Genomic DNA, 20,006 nt, shown 5'->3' with positions numbered 1-20,006 from the left:
GAGGGAGAAGCAGGCTGCTTGCTGAGCAGGGAGCCCAATGCGGGACTTGATTCCAGGACCCTGGGGTCATGACCTGAGCCAAAGGCAGATGCTTAACCGACTGAGCCACCCAAGCGTCCCTGATAATTTATATTTTTTAAATGTGAGTTAACATCAATGGAGGCTGCTCTTTGCTATAGAAATCCCATGTGTCCTGGTTTTTCAGAGTGTCCATGGAGAGTACTCTGTATAAATGCTAAGGGCACTAAAGGTTTCAGTGATTTTCAGTTTGGAGCTCCCATGCCTAGTGTGGTGTAGCCCTGGGGTTTTACTTTCCTACAGATGATCTTCTAACACCCACCCATCTCTGGACAAACTTCCCTGTTACTGCCTCAGACGTGTAAAAAGAATTTTTCCAGGCCCCTTTTCATAAAAAGGGCACTTCTTTGAATTTCTGCACTTGATGCAGGGAGTTCAAATTCCATTCCAGCCTCACCCTGCCCACAGCAAGCTCAGGGTCCTACATTCTCTTCTCAGGAGGGTGTTGAAGCTCAGCTACCTTAGGAGTGGGTTGATCTCAGACCTTCATGGACCACCATAGAAGTCAGCTCCCATTTGCCAATCTGTTTTTGATTTCCCTTTATATTTGACCAGGCTAAAGAAATGTATGTATATTTTAAATATTATCCAACATTTCTACGTGTGTGGGTGTGAGGGGTCTGTGTTTGGTTGTTCTCCAGTGTTTAAAGAAGTCATCTGTCATGATAGGCACTCATTTTACACTTTTGATATGTCTATTTTGATATCATTTTAAACATTTTCAGTTTTGGCGTCTGGGTGGCTCAGATGGTTAAGCGTCTGCCTTCGGCTCAGGTCATGATCCCAGGGTCGTGGGATCGAGCCCCATATCAGGCTCCTGTCTCAGTGAGGAGCCTGCTTCTCCCTCTGCCTCTCTCCCTGCTCATGCTTTCTCTCTCTGTATCTCTGTGTCTCATGAATAAATAAAATCTTTAAAAAAAAAAAAAGAAATTTGGACTAAATATGAAAATGCCAACATATATTTTGACGGGAATTGATAAGTTAAAATTGTATAATAATAGAGCTCATAGCTCATTGAAAGGAAGCTTATATATTTTATAAAATTGTCAGTTTGTCTTAAGATCTAACAGTCTTTTCAGAGTAGCAACAACAAATGTATTGCTTTGTTCTGTAGTTTATATTTGGATACATAGACTACCTCAAAAAAAGAATTTAACATTTATTTTTGTAGAAAATAGCAGTTGTAAAGGATCTAGGGAAACTTAGGTAAATTTACATTTAATGCTGACTGTGGCTGTAAAGAGCAGTGATATGAATATAAGCTGTGGTATTTGTTGATTTATTGCTTTTTAGAAATCAGTCTTTTCTTTCATAATTAGGTAGAAACAGAAAAGAAAGATGTTCTTGATTTTGGTGACTTGACTTACGGTGGCTGGAAAGCTCTGCCATTAAAATTGATAAACAGGACTCATGCCGCTGTGCCAATCAGACTTGTTATTAGTGCTGTAAGTACTAACATACAGTAAGAAACTTTACAGAGCATGTTGATTTGGAATTGTAGACACTGCTAATATCATTCTTGAATAATTTTTCTTATGGAAGTACATTTTTTTCTTAAGGATTCTGTCAACAAATTTAACATCACACCAACATTATACTATTGGCTTTATTGAAATCGATTCTTCTATTTCTGAACAGAATGCCATAGCCTGGCGCTGCTTCACGTTTTCCAAGGCACCCGTCCATGCTTCTTTGAAAGCAGCTCCATATGCCGACGTGATTGCTCAGCTGGCAGCTCCTTCTGTGGTCAACCACATGATGCCTGCCAGTTACGATGGGCAGGTAAGCTGGGGGATTGAAGGACTGCTTAGAATTAAAGAGGAAGGTAGGTTTCCAAACGACTTATCTTTCATTAAGACTTAAATCTTAATGCTAGTGTAAATTTATTTTATTTTATTTTATTTTACAGGATCCAGAATTTCTGATAATTTGGGTTCTTTTCCATGGTCCAAAGAAGCGGATCACTTCTTCAGGTATCATACGTATGTTTTTTGGGAATCGCTTTACTCTGTAGCTAAATAAACCACAAAGTTGAGGCATATTTCCTCCATCAGTAAATGTGAATACTTTGAGTAATTTGTCAAATATTTTGTGTTGTTTTTAAAATGGGGCAGAGAGCATGCATGCTGTTTTGGGTCAAACCCATGTTTGGGTAACCCCAGCGAGTACCACTGAAAACCTTTTGGGATCTTTTCTGTTCACTGATTTTATCACATCTACCAGTTGGATGTTTTCTTTCTTTTTCTCCTTTCCCCTCCACTCATTTCTATTCCTCTTTGAATTCTTTAAATTGGTTAGAATTTCTTGTGACCCCTGAGGGTATAGTATAATTCACAAGAATTTCTTGTGACCCCTGAGGCATTTAGAATTAAATAACTCTCTGGTCTCTGAACTAAAAGAATCAACTTTTGCAGAGATTTTAGATTCAGCAGAAGAGTTCTTGGCAAGAGTCGATATAGAAGTTGATAGCCCACACCCTACCCCGGTCATTAAAAGTATTGGTCTTCAAGCAAGAACAGGAATAGCTAGGATACATGCTCCGAAAGACTTACAGGTACCCTAAACTCTCGTCTGCGCCACGATTGTATGTGCAGGTTGATTTCATTCTAACTGTGACATTATTTAAAATGTCGGTGTTACCCCATCCTCTAGACTATGCACTTGTTTGCCAGTATTGCTTCCTCAACAAAGCAGCACTTACCTTTGAAAAATGCGGGGAATATTGACGTTTACTTAGATATCAAGGTAAGAATTTGTGTCAGAATGCTGTGACGTAGTATTTCCTCGGGCTGTGAGACTCTGAGTATCTCCTCTCATGCTGAAGGTTGCTCAGCTGCCTCCCTTGGCAGAGTGCCATGGGGATCAAACAGAAGAACCTGTGTGAGTGCTTTAAAAGCTGGGGGTTACACTAGTATGAAATAGGTGGTAGGTTACTTTAACTTTGACCTCTGATGTTGTATATGTAAGAAGCAAGTTCTAGATTAGTTCCTGAAAAATGTATGTGTTATCCTATGGATAGGTGGAATTGGAGGAGAGTGATCACATATGTAGACGTTATTTCTGAGATGTGTGGGTGAGCAGGAGGGTATTAGTGACAGGGATGTCATGGGATGGGAGATGAAGTTTGTTATGGAAGAGGAAGTACCCTTTCCAAGAGAATAAGACAGGTGGGGCAGTGACAGACAAGGCAGAAGGGAAAAATAACCTATCAGAGTAAATGAAAAATGAGACTAATTGAGTAAGAGCCATATTTGCCTAAGTTGGCATTTAGTTATAATTGTATAAATATTTAGATCCCAGATCAAGGAAGTCACTTTTCAGTGGATCCAGAGAATCTGTTCCTTAAACCTGGAGAGGAACACGAAGTTATAGTTACATTTACTCCAAAGGACTCCCAAGCCTGTGAGGAAAGGTAATATAAAATTATTTATAATGACAAGTTTTACTCTTCCCTCAAAATAGCCAGTGTGCTTCAGTCCACAGCTTGAATAATAGAGTACATGTTTTATCTTACCTAATAGATAATATACCTCTGTTTAACCTCTTTTTGTCTCACATTTTCTTCTTTTTGTTTACTAAAACTCTCCTTTAAACCCAGCTGACTAGAAATTAAGAAATTACTATTTTCAGGTATATTCTGACAAAAGCAATAATAAAATCAATCTTGATGTCTCTCATTAACCTTTCCTTACCCTCCAAGGAAGCCATTGCCAGTTGTTGTTAAAGTTTAAGATGCTTCCCCACACACCCTCCCACCCCCACACCTTCTCTAGGCTTGTAACATTTTGGTGTGCAAATCATAAGTGGTCAGAGCACCGTTGTCAGTAGTATTTGAACTTGCTTGGTAAACAGAGCTTAGACGCCTTTTGTCCTGAGACACACATGGCCTGCCCTCCACCTGGGTTATAGAATGCTTTAGTGTGCTCAGTCCGCTCCTGTGACCTTACGGACAAGAGCTGGCCTGCACCGATGTGAATCCTTGTGCCTGGGACACGTGCCCGCAACTTCACTGGGTTAACTCTTCCATCTAGGAAGCTTTTCTCAACTCCTCCCAGACTTCTCATAAATAGTAGTTAGTAAGATTCCTGTGGCCCCGTGAACTTCCCCTCTCTCGTTATGTCGATGGTATTGTGACTGTCTCTTTCCTTGTGTGTATTCTTTGTAATATAAGCTCTAAGGGTGGGAATGTTGTTGTATCCTCAGTGCCCAGTTCCGTCTCTTGGGTCAAAAGAAGCCTGTGGGGAATAGGTGCCAGTAGAACTGAATTCTGGAGACTCACCTCAGATGGCTTTCTTTCTTAGGATCTTAAAAATATTCGTGCAGCCATTTGGACCTCAGTATGAAGTGATGTTAAAAGGTGAAGTAGTTTCTTCAGGAAACAGACCTCTGACGCCTGGCTCTCGCTGCTTAGCTGCTCCATCGATGTTGTCCAACAAGCAGTTTCTGGCCTGGGGGGGTGTCCCTCTTGGTAGAACACGGTAGGTATGCACGTAGCAGCCTTTGGACATGAAGATTCTGCTGTGATCACCTAGTGTTAGTCTCTGCTGTGGTTAATTAGGACCATGTTAGTGTTTTCAGAGTTGAAATAAAGCTGTCTTATGTTCCTATTGTGAATTCGGATGTTTTAATTAATATTTTCACCTCTGCAATCCAAAAAAATAAGTTAAGGTTTTCTTAGGCTCTTTTCTGTGCTGATTACCAAATTTAGGCAATTAAGAGTTTCTTTGTTCCTTCTCTGGAAAACCCTGTGGAAAGGTGGGAAGAAACAATAATTAGACACCTTGCATTCTGCTTAAGGAGTTTACAGAGTAGTTGGTGAATACTTTGTTCTTTAAAGAGTATAAGGAGTCTTTAATAGAGCAGATCTGTTCTGTCATAGTTTAACGTGAATTACATCTCGAACCTTATTTTTATGTGTACTTTGATTATACATTTTGAATATGAACTCTGAGTTAATAAATTGGCATATAGTATATAGTATGGTAATATTTTTCCCTTCATAAGCTTAGCAACATAGCTAAAATTTTTTTACCAACCTCAAATATGCTAATTAATAACCTAGTAATAATGAAACCTTAGTGTTTCCTCTTTCATATTTTGCATTTTTGAGTTTGACCTAAATGTTTTACCCATACATTTCTATGGCACTTGAGCGATAAGAAACTTCTGGCTGAATCTGTACTATAGGTACTTCTTTAAAATTATAGTTTTGTCAGTGTAAAAAGGATCTCATTGAACCTCCTTACTTTATAGAGTTCATACATCTGCTTGACCATCCATGTAGTCATATGTACCTTGTCTTGTTCTGAAAGCAGCTTTCAGAAAGACACAGTAACATAAAAACAGTTGAGGGGCTGACTGCTGTGGGAAAATGAGACATGGTCACCATAAAGGTAGTGCCCAAAGGCTCACCTGCAGACCCTGTACCCTTGCCTTGATGTGGGTCTTGTGCTTGGTTCTGACTCTTCCCCCATCATCCTGAAACAAGTCACAGTGTTCAAAGGTTAAGAACAAACCAGTTACTGTGTGAGAGAGAATAGCTGTTCCTGCTACAGACTTCAGAAAGAAAGATGTTTCTTCCAGCGTCCTTTTAAAGAGAAATCCATACATTATAGTGAGTCTCAAAGTAAAACAACTTCACAGTAAATACTCCTATCAGGATGCTCCCCCTTTGAGTTGCTCAGTCCAGTCAGGACGCATCACATGTGAACACTCAGCTAACAGCATTTTCTGGGTACTGAAGCATGTGGTGGCTTGATTGAGACAGCTTAGGCCCCTAGAAGAATGGTGGGCTTTAAGCAGCTCTCAGTAAAGATTCGCTCAGCTAGACCTTTGAAAATTCTTGAATGGCAGGGGGTTTGAGGTATTGTGCCCTCTTTAGTAGCTCCTGTGTTGTTAGTTAAGCTTTTTGCAGCCAGTTAGGATGGAATACACATTGAAAGGAAGGGCTGAACAAAGGCATATTCCTGTATAGGTTTTTCCAGCTCTATACAGTTGAACCTGAACAGTGTCTATATGCCATATTTTTCCTGGAAACATTGATTTGTGGTCTGTTCCAATATATGTACAAATAGCGATTGAGACCTTGAAGTTCTGTGCTCTGGAAGGCGGCTGAAATAACTTAGCTGTTCAGATCAGCCATTGATGTCTAAGTAAAAGGAAGAGGAAAATCACTTTCCAGTATGCCCTGGCAACCATAGTATTACAGTGCAGACTCTGGCAAGCATCAGTTACTGAGTGTCTCTGTTGATACACAGCTTATTCTGTTATTGCTCTTTCCTTTAATCAAAGGCAGAGGAGAGCTCAGTAAGAGTCATCATCACCCTTGTGTTGTTCCTGACAGAATTCCCCGCCCTGTGATAAAATTTGCAGCAAATGATTAACATGGTAGAAATGGCTGCTCTTAAAATCCAGCTGCTCCAGATGCCATAACATCCTAAAATCTTACTGCTCATCTGAAACAAAATTAATGTGTGCTGAACTTTTTTTTTTTTAAATAAGAAATTACATTAGTTAAGTTGAAAATGGACGCACTGTCTTGTGCATACTTCTGGACTTGTCAGTGGCATTTTTTTCCCTGGTCCTCTCCTGAGTGAAGGGACTTCAGGCTGTCCTTCTTTACTTCTTGACTTCCCTTCCTCATAGAGATTCATGGACCTCCTTCTAATCCAACAGATGTAAGTGTAAGCCCCATGCCAGCACAGGGAATTGACCTGAAGAGCTGTCATGTCCCCTGTTTATAGTTGGTTAGGTGTCTTAACTCAGCCTGGAGGAGCTTGCCAGTCATGTGAGGACACTACCTTAGTCCTTGGATGCTACGCCACGTGATGACTAAAAGTGGGCTTGTTGAAAGCAGTAGATCCATAGGACACATGCTAATGTATGTACAGTACTCAGTGCAGTGCCTGCCTAGCTAAACTATGGACTTGTGCATCTGTAGTCCCCTTACCTCCATGGTAGTGTCCTGCAAAGAACGATTATTTTTCCCACCCACGTGTCTTGTGCTACTCCTTTGTAAGGATGTTGCAGCAGAGTTTATGATAAAGTGGTGTGCTCTCTGCTTATAAAGAGATCTTCCTATTTTCTGTCCATTAGAAATGTCCTACGAAACAGTCAGAGGCTGTGACCCAGTGCATGCTGGGAGAGGACTCAGAAACAGGGTGGGGGATGCTTGTGCCTACTAGGTGCCCTTCCAATGTGGTACTTCCTATTCTCTGCCTGCCTTTGTGGAAGAAGGTGCTTCTTAAAAATGGAGATTTGAAGTAAGCTCTTCTAGACTAAAGAGGAAAAAATTCATATATAATGTGGGGGGGGCAGTGTTCTCATTGAGTAATGGGTTTTGCCTCAGTTATAGATAGAAATGATAATAAATTAAAATCATATTTTCTAAGGGTAAAGTGGTCCAAATGAAGTGGTATTTCATTCTGATGTTTTTGGATTTTTGAAGTCTGCATTTTTCCCTATATTCATTCACTCATTCTGGTTTCTCTTTCATAAGTCTGCATATGTACTTTGGCTATTTGTTGCTTAGAATTTAGTATTTTTTTCTTATTAATTTGTGTGGACCCTATATGATAATGAAGTTAACCCTTTTTATTTTGTGTAGTTCCTTTTTAAAACTAGAAACTGAACTCCCCCCCTAGATTGATAGCTCTACTACTTGAAAAATGATAACCACATTTCTTTAAAAATAGACAAAATATAAAAGCTTTTAAAGAATTCTTTTTTCAGTGAATCTTTCCCAGTCAGTGTTCCTGTGAATGTTTTTCTCGGGTCTGCTGATAGCGGAAGGTCTTAGATTTTATTCTGAGGTTAAGCTCAGCAACCTTTCCCCTCTATCCCAAGTTGGACAAGACATAGGCCACAGTTTAAATAATGTAACCATCAATATTCAAAATTTGAATACAATGGAGATTTACTCATGATTTCCTATCCTTCCAATGAAGATAGGATTCATATGTTTTCAAAGATTGAAGGATTGTTTTTTACCACCAGCCAGCTGTTATTAATAAGTCTGTTGTACTTGTATATTATAACTTTTTTAAAAGTATGGTTAATTCGGTGTACGTTTAAAAGACCAATTTGTGCAAATGAGGCTCTTAGAGTGAAAAATCTAAGCAATGTACCTGGGACTCCTTGTTGCCATGAAAGGTAGGAATTCAAGCTAAGCATGGCATTGACTTAGCGACTTAATGAATTTGTTAATCAGGATTTTCATTTGATTGTTTTACAAGACTGATAAGACTTATATGTATAGTATAAATAACAAGGTCGGCCAAGGAACCATAATAGAATGATTAAACCAAAGAGTTTCTCTGACAAGGTGAATATGTTTTGAGTATGTTTTCAGAAATTGTGGAATCCTAGGACTGTGGAGGTACCTTTCTAGGCTGCTAATAAAATGGCATATGTAATCCAGTCCATCTCTAAACATTGCAGTCAGTTTTAATTGGCTTTGGTTTTATAGTTGTAGCAATATCCACGGAGGAAAACTACATTTACGATGTGTAATTGTTCCTAGGCTTCAGAAGCTAGCTTTACGAAATAATTGTACATCTACAACCCAGCATCTGCGACTGCTCATTAGAGGACAAGACCAGGACTGCTTTCAGGTTCGTAGAGTGCATGGTGCTGTTTCATGTTCTTTTAGACCACTTACATGTGCAGACTGTTGTGTCTTCGTCTTTGAAGCTTTGGGTTGATGGTAGTTTTAATTTGGGCTCCTCCTTTGTTGTATGCAGTGATTGTTTTTAAATTGTAGCTTCAGCACACTTTTGGTTCAGAAGAACGACTAACCAGTAACTGTGAGATTAGAATGCATCCAAAAGAAGACATTCACATATCTGTGTTATTTGCACCTACTCGATTATCTTGTATGTTGGCTAAACTTGAAATTAAACAACTGGGAATTCGCTCACAACCGGGCATTAAGTTCACGGTAAGATTGATTTTATTGCCTTTTTTCCTCCCATGGAGTTTCTTACATCTTGTAACTATTAGTTTAATATTGGTAAATTATGTGTACTGACTTGTAAGTCAGAATAGGTGATTGCCTTTTACAAACAAGTTAGGGAGTCATTAATGTACTTTGTACAAGTGTGTTATAAAAGTAGTCTCCATAGTATATTACTGTAGGAAACCATTTCTTCTCATGCCTTTAAGGTTCATTTCAGCTTGAGAATTTTGAAATATACCCAACTTTACAGGAACACATTTTTTGGTAAAACCAGATCAAACTGTTTAACATACTAACTTTCCAAGTAAATTGTATTCTTTCAATTCAGCAAAATACCTATTGACACCATTTACTAGACTCCTTTGCAGAACTATGGATACAAAGACGAGAGCTTTTTATATTTTGTTTCTTCCCATCATAATTTTTAAAAAGGATTTGAACTCATTTTTTTAGATATATTTAGAGCAGTGAGAGATAACGGTGGTAAATCATTGAGAAAAGGAAAAAAGGACAGCTGGTCAAGCACACACTCCATAAAAGCACATACCTTAAAACACGGTTTGGGGCTGTGGGGCTGGAACTAAGATGTTGGTCCATTTTCTAGTGTTAGAGAAGGAATGTAATGAATTACAAGATTAGCAGTGCTTAAAAGGTTGGGGTTTTGTTTGTTTGTTAGAGAGAGAGGGAGAACAGGGAGGGGAGGATGGGAGGAGGGGCAGAGGGAGAGGGAGAAAGAATCCCAATGTGGGGCTTGATCTCATGACCCTGAGATCATGACCTGAGCTGAAATCAAGAGTTGGATGCTTAACTGACTGAGCCACCCAAGCACCCCTGAAACGTTTTTTGTTATTTTTTTTTTAAACAGTAGATCTTTATGGCAAATCTAGCCTTTTTTGATGCTGAAGCTTGACATATTATCTGTGGAGCTCTTCACTTGGCCCCATGAGCTGTGGAGGGTAAAATTGTTTAAAGATGTAAGTGGTCAGGTGCCTGGCCAGCTCAGTCAGTAGAGCACGTGACTCTTGATCTTGGGATTCTGAGTTTTAGACCCACATTGGGGGTAGGGTTTACTTAATTTAAAAAACAAGGATGTAAGTGGTCGTCTTTAGGAAGAACATCCTTCCATGTGAGCTGAGGACACAATGCCAAAGTACCACGTATCCTGATGATCTGGTTTCAAGTAAGAATCAAGTGGTTTGTGGAGAGGACTAGATGGGCTGTGTCTTTCAGACTATCCTGAATATATTTCCATTAGTTTCAGGTTGATTAGCCAAGATGTTTAAGATTATTATTATTATTATTTTTTTAAGATTTTATTTATTTATTTGACAGAGAGAGCACAAGTAGGCAGAGTGGCAGGCAGAGGGAGAGGGAGAAGCAGGCTCTCCGCTGAGCAGGGAGCCAGACGTGGGGCTCGATCCCAGGACCCCAGGATCATGACCTGAGCCGAAGGCAGCCGCTTAACCGACTGAGCCACCCAGGCGCCCCTAAGATTATTCTTAAGTAAGAATTTCTGGAGAACTAATAATTCCCTGGTGGCTTAGGGCAGGACCATTTGATTTGACAGTCATCAAGCAGAAGTTCAGGCTGATGTCCTCTTAAGACAAACGAGGATCCTAGTGGGAGTCCTGCCTATGTAGATTCCACCTGTCCTTTCAGAGGTGGCCTGAATGGGGACCTGAAGTGTACAGATGAATATGGCCTTTATCTCACAAGAAGGCTTGGACCACCAGCACTGCTGTGTGTTTGTAGAGATGAGGAACCTGGTACAGTGGTGGAAGAGCACTGGGAGCAGCCCTGCTTCTGTTCTTCGCACTCACTCCGGATCAGTCTCCACTTGCTCGTGCTTTACTCACTTATCTTCCTGGTTTGGTTCTGAGAAACAAGTGAAATTATGCTTTGTGTACCAAAAAGCATTGTGGGACTGCAATAAAGACACATTTATTGTGTGCTGAGTATATGCCAGGCACTACTCTTAATCATCACTACATGGATTATCACACTTTATCTTCAAAACAACTAAGATCATACCACTGTCTCCATGCTACACATAGGGAAGCAAACCTAGAGAGGTGCTTGCCATGGTGGTGCATCTTACATGGCAGTAGGTGGTCCAGGGTTCAAATTCAGACTACCTGACGGCAAAGCCCATTTTTATCTATTATGCAGGCTCTAGGTGTTCATACTACCTCTGTTTTCCAGTCCCTTAGAGCAGGAGTTCTCAGTCAGAGGCTGTTTTACCCTCCAGGGGACTTTTGGCAATATGTGGACACATTTTTGGTTATAACTGCGGGTGGGGCAAAGGGTGCTACTGGCATCTAGTGAGTAGAAGCCAGGGATGCACATCAACTCCCTGCAAGGTGCAGGATGGCCCCCACCCCAAGGAATGATGTAGCTCAAGATGTCCATAGTCCGAGGTTAAGAAAACCTGCTCTAGAGCAGTAATTTTTCCTCTTGAATCTTTGGATCTAGTAGCATTGGTCAGAGTTTATTTCATTTAATCATTCTTTTTTTTAACCTTTTACTCAGCAGTTATTTGTGATTCCTTAGACTTTGAAATACAGGAAGAATACTTACATTGAGTGTTTTCAGAAACAAACTTTTCCCATTTTCTAGTTTCATACATAAAATTTACTTGGAAGTTTCTGTGGGAAGAGAAATTAGAAACAGTTTTGGTTTTCAAAACTACCAAGAGCTCACTCTGAATGAGGAGGGATTTGTAGGAGTTTCAGATCTGAAGCACTTCAAAATGCTGCCAATCTTTACTCATTTTGGCAAGCCAATACCAATTTATGAGGTCCCTAAATTTATTTTAAGTATATAACGCAAGTCAAAATAAGCTATTGATGTTTTCAAGTTTGCAAGGCATTCTTTGAAACACATTTTATTTTTTAAAAGATTTTATTATTAGCGCACGAGAGAAAGCATGAACGGGGGAAAGGGGCAGAGGGAGAGGGAGCAGCAGACTCCCCTCTGAGCAGGGAGCCTGATATGGGGCTCCATCCCACAACCCTGAGACCATGATCTGAGCAGATGGCAGATGTTTAACCAACTGAGCCACCCAGGTGCCCCGGAACACAGTTTAATAATTAGGGATGATAGATCATTTTGAAAAGAGTGCATTTTTTTAAGATTATTTTATTTAAAGATTTTATGTATTTGACAGAGAGAGTACAAGCAGGGGGAGCAACAGAGGGAGAGGGAGAAGTAGACTCCCTGATGAGCAGGGAGCCTGACTGGGGGCTCAGTCCCAGGACCCTGAGATCATGACCTGAGGCAAAAGCAGACATTTAACTGACTGAGCCACCCAGGCGCCCCTATTTATTTATTTTAGAGACAGAGAGAGCATGAGTGCATGAGTTGGGGGAGGGAGCGGGAGAGAGAATCTCAGGCAGACTCCCCGCTGAGCTCGGAGCTTCATCCCAGGATCCTGACATCATGACCTGAGCCAAAATCAAGAGTTGGATGTTTAACTGACTGAGCCACCCAGGTGCCTCTTAAGAGAGTGCATTTTAAAGGATATGGAAAGTTTGTTTTCTAGCAGCATACCTGTTTTCCTACATTTTTATTTATAGACTTTATTCTCTGAATCCTTGTTTCCTGGTAGTGCTGAACCCTGTGGAAGCAGCCTCGCTTAGAGACAGCACCCACTGGCCCTTAAAGCCTGCCTCCAGTCTGCACTCTGGCTACCAGGAAGTCTGTCCTCTGAGAGTTGTTTGAGTTCTTGGCCTCTGTTTGGTCCCTTTGGCACACTTCTTTCTCACTCTGGTAGATGAAAAGCTAATAGGATTATAGAACAATAGATTTTGTTTCACCAACACATTTCATTTTCAAAATTGAGAATAATTGGGAAGTTGGAAGAATTATATGGTGAACCCTCACATACCCTACCACCACATAGATTCTACAGTTAACATTTTGCTATATTTGTTTGATCACATATCTCACCATCCATCAATTTGTCTCTTTTTTTATGCATTTCAAAGTAAATTACAAACATCAGTATATTTTTACCTTAAACATTAGCTTCTTAAGCAGGTTTATACTAATCTTTTATTCCTTAATCATCTAAGCTTGGCTTGTATAACAATGAAATAATTTAGCATATTGGAAGGTAGATAATTTTGCAACTCTTTGATTTGTTTTTGTCCTAAGAGAAGTTCTTTAATACAGTGCTGGACTGGGGCACCTGGGTGGCTCAGTCGTTAGGCATCTGCCTTCGGCTTGGGTCATGATCTCAGGGTCCTGGGATCAAGCCCCGCATCAGGCTCCCTGCTCGGTGGGAAGCCTGCTTTTCCCTCTCGCACTCCCCCTGCTTGGGTTCCCTCTTTTGCTGTGCCTCTTTCTGCCAAATAAATAAATAAAATCTTTAAAAAAAAAATATAATGCTGGACTGGAAGTGGGGTAATTAGCCAAAATACACAAAGAATAATAATTGTATTAAATCTGTATGGGTTTTTTTTCTGGCTATAATTTAATCTTCTGCTTTCTGCTTACATAAAAATAATTTTGGATGTATATATTTTCTACTTTTAGATACCTTTGTCTGGATATGGAGGAACAAGTAATCTTATTTTGGAAGATGTTAAAAAGTTATCTGACAGTTACATGGTAACAGTGAATGACTTAGTACCTGGCAAAGAAAGTAGAATTGTTTTTTCTGTTCATAACACTGGCTCTCGGGCAGCTTTTGTTAAAGCAGTAGGTTTTAAGGATTCTCAGAAAAAAGTTTTGCTGGATCCTAAAGTATTAAGGATTCTTCCAGATAAATTTGTGCTCAAAGAAAAAACACGAGAAGTAAGTATAAGTCTCTGCACTAAAAATATGAACTCATTTTTAGGTTAAATTAAGAATTATATATTTTATAGCTAAAAACTAGTATTTGAAAGTAATAAAGGAATGGAAATACCTGATCTTAGAAATGCTGTCTTATGCATCCATGTCTATTGACTATTTAGGCTCATATGATAGTTAAGTCACAATGAAATGACTTAAGAAAAATATTTCATACTCACTCCTAATTTTTTTCCTTGGCATCAGGATGTTACTATAATATATAATCCATCAGACAGAGAGAGCAATTACACAACCACAACAGAACTGTCAACTGTATACTTCTTTGGTGGTGATGAAATTTCGAGGCAGCAGTATCGAAGGTAGGTTACTTATCTTAGATGATGTTGGAAACTATTCCATAGAAATAATGAAGGCTTAAAAATGGTTTGGGATTTGAAAGTTATAGAACATGCTCAGCTACTTACTAGTAAACCAGTGGATGAAAAATCTTGGTAAAATTTGTATAGCTGACAGTCCGCCATGATGTGAGGAAGAAATGCGTGTAGGAAACCCGTCCGCCATATTTGCATTGTGCTTTCTTTTCTAGACAGATGTATTGTGCCTCTTCTCCTTTATGCAAATAGGTACCTCATACTTCATAATAGGACTATCTTCCTAATGATGGTAGGTCAAATTTAGAAAAGATTTAAGAACTACTGAAAGAATATAACGTGTATAAACACACCTGACTTATTTATAGTATTTCTGGGAATGTTGTGAATTATTTGAAAGGATTAAGTTGTATTTAGAAATGTGTAGGGTGTTTAACTTGGTTAGCTTAATGCCATGTGCTTCTAGAAAATTTGGTACTTCTAAATAATAGTTTAATACACAAAAATGTCAAATTTAGACATTTAGATTTAGATGTGATTTAAGCATAGGTAACTTTCTTGTATGTTGAAATGTATTATAAAATTTTGTTTCCTAGCCTACAGGGCCTGAATGTAAAATAAGTGAAGCTCAGAACATTTCATCTGTCAGTAGGAAACCATTCGCTCCCACTAGGGGAGGGTTATATGGATATACCAGTATTTCCTTCTTCTAGCCCTTTGTGCTCTGCTGTGTTTTATTCTGATACATAATTTAGGAGATTGTTTTATTTTTAATCTGTTGAGGATTGTCGGAACATTTAAAAAGAGACTTGAATGACAGGTTGCTGCATGATGTTAGAATAGACCCAATGTAAAGAGCTCAACTTTGAACCTGCTTTTGTTTCTCAGTTAAGTATTTTAAGATACAGAAACTGGCATTTGGAGAAATTAAATTACCAGGTTTGGGTTTATTTTTCCCCCTTTCTCTCTACTGGGATATAGAAATCAGCATATTGTTTTAGAACTCTTTGCCACATATATATAGAAATGAGATTTCTTTTGTTTGTGAACATCTGAGTATTACAGAGAAATTTACATTTCCGTTCTCTCACCTCAGAGATTGTTTAGAAGAGGCCAGGTAAATACAGTTATATGGCAATTTAAAAGTCTCTCTCTGACAGCTCTTACTTTTACCATGTTCTTGGCATATTCTCTTTTTTTCTGAGACAGATTTCTAACTATGATCAAATTTTCACAAATACTGAAAATGTAAGACCTGAAAAGAATCTAATTTTACTCTTCTTTCTACTCTTATTTTAGGGAGCTCTTGTTTTGATGTTAATATTTAAATGAAAGTGATGACTGTACTTCCATGTGTAACTTTGAAGAGAACTTCCAAAACAGATTTTCTTTTAAAAATTACTTATATTAAGATTTAAGACAGGATTTAAGACAGCTGTTTGTGAGATTTGCCAAATACACTAATGAAAATCTAATTTATGTAAAATCATTTTTGAATAAAAATCTCTATTGGCAGAGCCCTATCGCTTAAACCAGGGATTATAGAACAAGTACTTCCAGAACATAGTGTGCTGCAGCACATTGATTTTGCGGAAAAATTCCAGGATGAGTTACTAGTAACTGAAGGTAAGAATTTCAACATGTCTAACTACTACAAATGACCCAAAAGAGTTATCTAGGTCCAGTGATCTGTTATAGGGAGGAAGAGTATTAGATTATGGAGTCAGGCTGAGTTTGAGCCACAGTTCCACTATATGACTTTGGATGTTACTGAGATTAAGTTTTCTTTTTTGTAAATGAGAGCTACAACATCAACTTCTCATCCATAAGGAATTGTTGTGAAGATTAAATTAGAGAACTTTGCTATATAAATGTTAGATATTATTAACATATTGTGGCACCTATTCTATGGATAGACTTATAAACAGGAGGAGAATGGTCATTATTAAACTCAAAGTAATTACTATGTAAGATTTAATGATTGCAAACTTGAACTCATTTTGAGATTTTTGTGTCTGCTGTGCAGTTTATGGAGGATGTGATGGTGGGGAAAAAAAATCCAAAATAGACAGCAGTGGAATAATTCCAGCCTAGACTTTTAGCTCTATTTGAGCTGAATTGTTCAAGCATCTAATGGTGTTTATTACTGATAAAAAAATATGTATCGAGACACACAAATTGTGTAAAAACAGATTTTCATCACAGTATTGTTCATAACAGCAGGAAGTTAGAAGTAACCTAAATATCCAAGAATAGGGCATTGTTTAATTATGTAATAGAGTATGTTGAAGCTATTAAAACAATGATATGATTCTATATTAAATGACATGAGAAAGCTCTTCATTAATTAAGAAAAATTATTTTATAAAGTTTACATATTAACATCTCATGGTAAAAATGATTTAATGTGTCTGTATACAGCTACAGAGGTAAAATTGCAGGAGTAAACACACCAGCTATTGACAGTGGTTATGTTCCGGTAGTAGAATTTCAGGTGGTAATGGTTTTTCCTCCATTTTTGTTATCTAGTTTTTTAATGGTAAAATATATATTGCTTCTAAAATATGAAATGATAAAAGGATATTTATACTTATGTAGAGGTGATGTAGAATAGTCTGTGATCTTTTTGGTAATTAGGAGTCTAGATCATCTACTCAAAGGGAAGGTAGGGGTGGATTAGTTAAAAATAGTGAAAAGATTTGAAATGGATCTTGTCAGCAGTGTGATTTGGAAATGAAACGATTTAAGGCCATGTCTGCCACTTCATCTCCTCCGAGCTTTACCTTCCTTCTCCGTCGTAAGAAAAATCCCAATAAATAAAAGAGTTAAACTGAATTATGCTTTGTAGATGGAAACACTTAGTAACATACCACAACAATCCTGAAGACTGTGATTAAAAGTAGGTAGCATAAGTTTGTAGTGGTTCAGAAGTTGGCACAGTTGCGTGATTTGGCAACATTTCATTTATTGATTGAATGGACATGTATTGAAAGTAGAGGTTGCCAGTCTGTAGAGGTGAAAGATGAAGTCCTTGCTCTCTAGGTTCTCACAGACTAAGGGGAAGACAGGTGATTAAAGTGTGGTATGAAAAGGACTATGATGGAACTGTGTTTAGGAATCTGGAGGATATAGGGATGCCTCGGTGGCTTAGTCGATTGAGTGTCTGCCTTTGGCTCAGGTCATGATCTCAGGTTTCTGGGATTGAGTCCTGCATCGGGCTCCTACTCAGCAAAGAGTCTGCTTCTCCCTCTCCCTCTGTGCTCTCTCTCCCTCTCTTGCTCTCTCTTAAATAAATAAATAAAATCCTAAAAAAACAAAAAAAGGAATTTGGAGAATATAAAGGGTACCCCATTTAAAATGAGGTGACTCTTGAGGTATCTTGAAGAATGAGGAGAAGTTGACAAGATGTAGAAGATGGGGACCAGAATGGGGAAGGATATTCCAAGGAGAGGGACCTGCGTGTACAGAAATTCAAGAAATGTGTTATGTTAAGGGTCATGTTGACAAACCCAACCAAGAACTCAAGTAACCTGTCAAGACCACCCATCTAAGATAGGGTTGAGTTGGGACTTCAGGTAGGTCATTGGGACACCACAATACTAGATTCTTTGAGATGGTAATAGTCATTGTCCAGAGGAAGGGAGAAACCAATCCCCACTTTGTTTTGTGTTGGTTAGTATAGTAGATCACCTATGGGAATGTTGCAGTTGAGCTTTTTACGTGGTTATTTTGAATAACATTTGTTTGAACACATTACTATTACAGGTATTTATAATCTTGCTTTTGCAAAATGTGTGATTTGTGGCAAGTATTTTCACACTTGATTTAAACTTTTATAGTTCAATATCTTGGCTATTATAAATTTCAGTTTACACTTACTGTGATCTTTTAAAAAATTTTTCATTTAAAAAGTATAATTCTTAATGTCCAATTTATTATTTTTTTTTAAAGTAGACTCCACGCCCAGCATGGATCCCAACGTGGGGCTTGAACTCATGACTCTGAGATCAAGATCTGAGCTGAGATCAGGAGTCAGACAGATGCTTAACTGACTGAGCCACCCAGGCACCCCTCTTAATGTCTTATTTAAATGTGGAATACTAGCATGTTCTATAAAATTTCTTGTATATATAAATTCAGGTGGACTAATCTAGAGATGTTCAACTCTAGCACTATTTTATTAATCTCAATATTTAATTATATTATTGCCTGGTTTCTAGATTTGCTAAGGTTAAATGTCTGTGAAACCACCACTTATAAATTGTGTATCCTTAACCTCTTTGTGCTTCAGATTCCTCATCCTTGAAGTGGAGATAATAGATGCCTACCTCAAAGAGTTGTGAAAGCTTACTAGATTAATATGCACAAAGGGATTAGAACAGTACCTGGCCCACAGTCAGCTTGTTGCATATGGAGCTTTAAACATATTCATACTCTAATGCTCATAAGAACCCCTGAGATAGATTGTTACTTTATATTATCCTTGAGGAGACTAGGGTTTAGAGAGGTTAAGTTGCCAAATTCAAGGCCAGAGCCTGAGCTGCCTATAATTTCATGCTAGTCAGTAGTAGTAAACATCAATTGTCACTCACTCCCAACCTAAGAAAATAGTATTCTGTGGCTATAAATGTATAAGTTTATCTGTTAATTTGTAGTGTGCTTATGTAAAGATTCATATATTTCAAACATTATTTTCTATTTCAGTGTATGATCTTCCCCAACGGCCTAATGATATTCAGCTCTTTTATGGAAACATGCATAAAATTATACTTTCAGTAATTGGAGAATTCAGAGATTCCATGTCTAGCAGTGAATTCCTTCAGCCTTCTTCCAAAGCTGGCTTAGAATCTAAAAGGTAAAACAGACAAACAAAACATCTTTCACCAGATTTCAAGATAATTTAATTCATAGTAGAGCTGATCTTTTCTCTGTACTTTTTTGCCTCCAAAATGTTTATTTCATCTTTATACTTTAGTTTAAGTTGAAATAATTTCAAATTTACAGAAAAGTTTAAAAATAGAATTTACGCTACCTGCATTGAGATTCCTCAGTTGCTAACGTTTTACCACATTGACCTTATTATTCTTTATGTATATATAACTTTTCTCTGAATCATTTAAGAGTAAGTTGTGAGCATGATGACCAGTTTGTCCTAAGTTTCCTAAAAACACAGACCTTCTCCTAAATAGCTATAGTAAACCCATCAAAATTAGGACCTTAGTATTGTAAAAATGCTAATAACATCTAGTCCACAGATTACATGCAAATTCCCCAGTTCCCTAATAAAGTCCTTTATAGTTAAAGAAATAAGCAAAAAACTTCCTCTTTGGTCCCAAATCTAATCTGAGATCACACATTACATTTAGTTAGCCTGTCTTCTTTACCCTTTTTCAATATAGAACACTTTCTTGGTCTGTCCTTCTCTTTCATGACAGAACACAGAGGGTTCGGTCATCAAATCAGGGCCACAGAATCAAAGATATTCTAAGCTTTAGTAATAATTTTAGGGGAAAACATGAGGAAATCGGGATTGCTAATGATGTCTCCTAGGCCCTTTTTGCAACATTAATACTCTACTCTGGTTCAAATTTTTTTGTTTGTTCTTTGTTTTTTAAAAATTCTTTTTTTTATTATCTTAATCACCATACATTATATCATTCGTTTTTGATGTAGTGTTCCATGGTTCATTGTTTGCGTATAACACCCAGGGCTCCGTTCAGTACGTGCCCTCCTTAATACCCATCACCAGGCTAACCCATCCCCCCATCCCCCCTCCCCTCTAGAACCCTCAGGTTGTTTCTCAG

At 38.2% G+C, this 20,006-nt stretch overlaps 1 protein-coding gene across 12 annotated transcripts in view; it reads left to right on the top strand.

Moving 5' to 3' along the window:
• The window catches only part of CEP192 (centrosomal protein 192), a 146,337-nt gene that overhangs the window by 92,295 nt on the left and 34,036 nt on the right, over positions 1-20,006 (top strand). For all 12 annotated transcript variants that reach the window (XR_012376801.1, XR_012376800.1, XM_025865172.2 and 9 more), the window contains 13 exons: positions 1,398-1,523; positions 1,717-1,860; positions 1,988-2,051; positions 2,493-2,632; positions 2,731-2,823; positions 3,372-3,490; positions 4,380-4,556; positions 8,600-8,690; positions 8,840-9,016; positions 13,571-13,831; positions 14,075-14,190; positions 15,719-15,828; positions 18,907-19,057. Coding sequence is in view for 10 of the 12 variants with exons in the window: in XM_025865172.2 (XP_025720957.1) it covers positions 1,398-1,523; positions 1,717-1,860; positions 1,988-2,051; positions 2,493-2,632; positions 2,731-2,823; positions 3,372-3,490; positions 4,380-4,556; positions 8,600-8,690; positions 8,840-9,016; positions 13,571-13,831; positions 14,075-14,190; positions 15,719-15,828; positions 18,907-19,057 (1,769 nt within the window). In the remaining 2 variants the exon portion in view is untranslated. The remainder of the gene's footprint in view (positions 1-1,397; positions 1,524-1,716; positions 1,861-1,987; positions 2,052-2,492; positions 2,633-2,730; positions 2,824-3,371; positions 3,491-4,379; positions 4,557-8,599; positions 8,691-8,839; positions 9,017-13,570; positions 13,832-14,074; positions 14,191-15,718; positions 15,829-18,906; positions 19,058-20,006) is intronic.

This window comes from Callorhinus ursinus, unplaced genomic scaffold (assembly GCF_003265705.2).
Source record: "Callorhinus ursinus isolate GAN/ISIS: 27379988/994484 unplaced genomic scaffold, GSC_fseal_2.0 scaffold86, whole genome shotgun sequence".
NCBI classification, from domain to species: Eukaryota; Metazoa; Chordata; class Mammalia; order Carnivora; family Otariidae; genus Callorhinus; species Callorhinus ursinus.
This window is presented reverse-complemented; position numbering and strand designations above follow the sequence as displayed.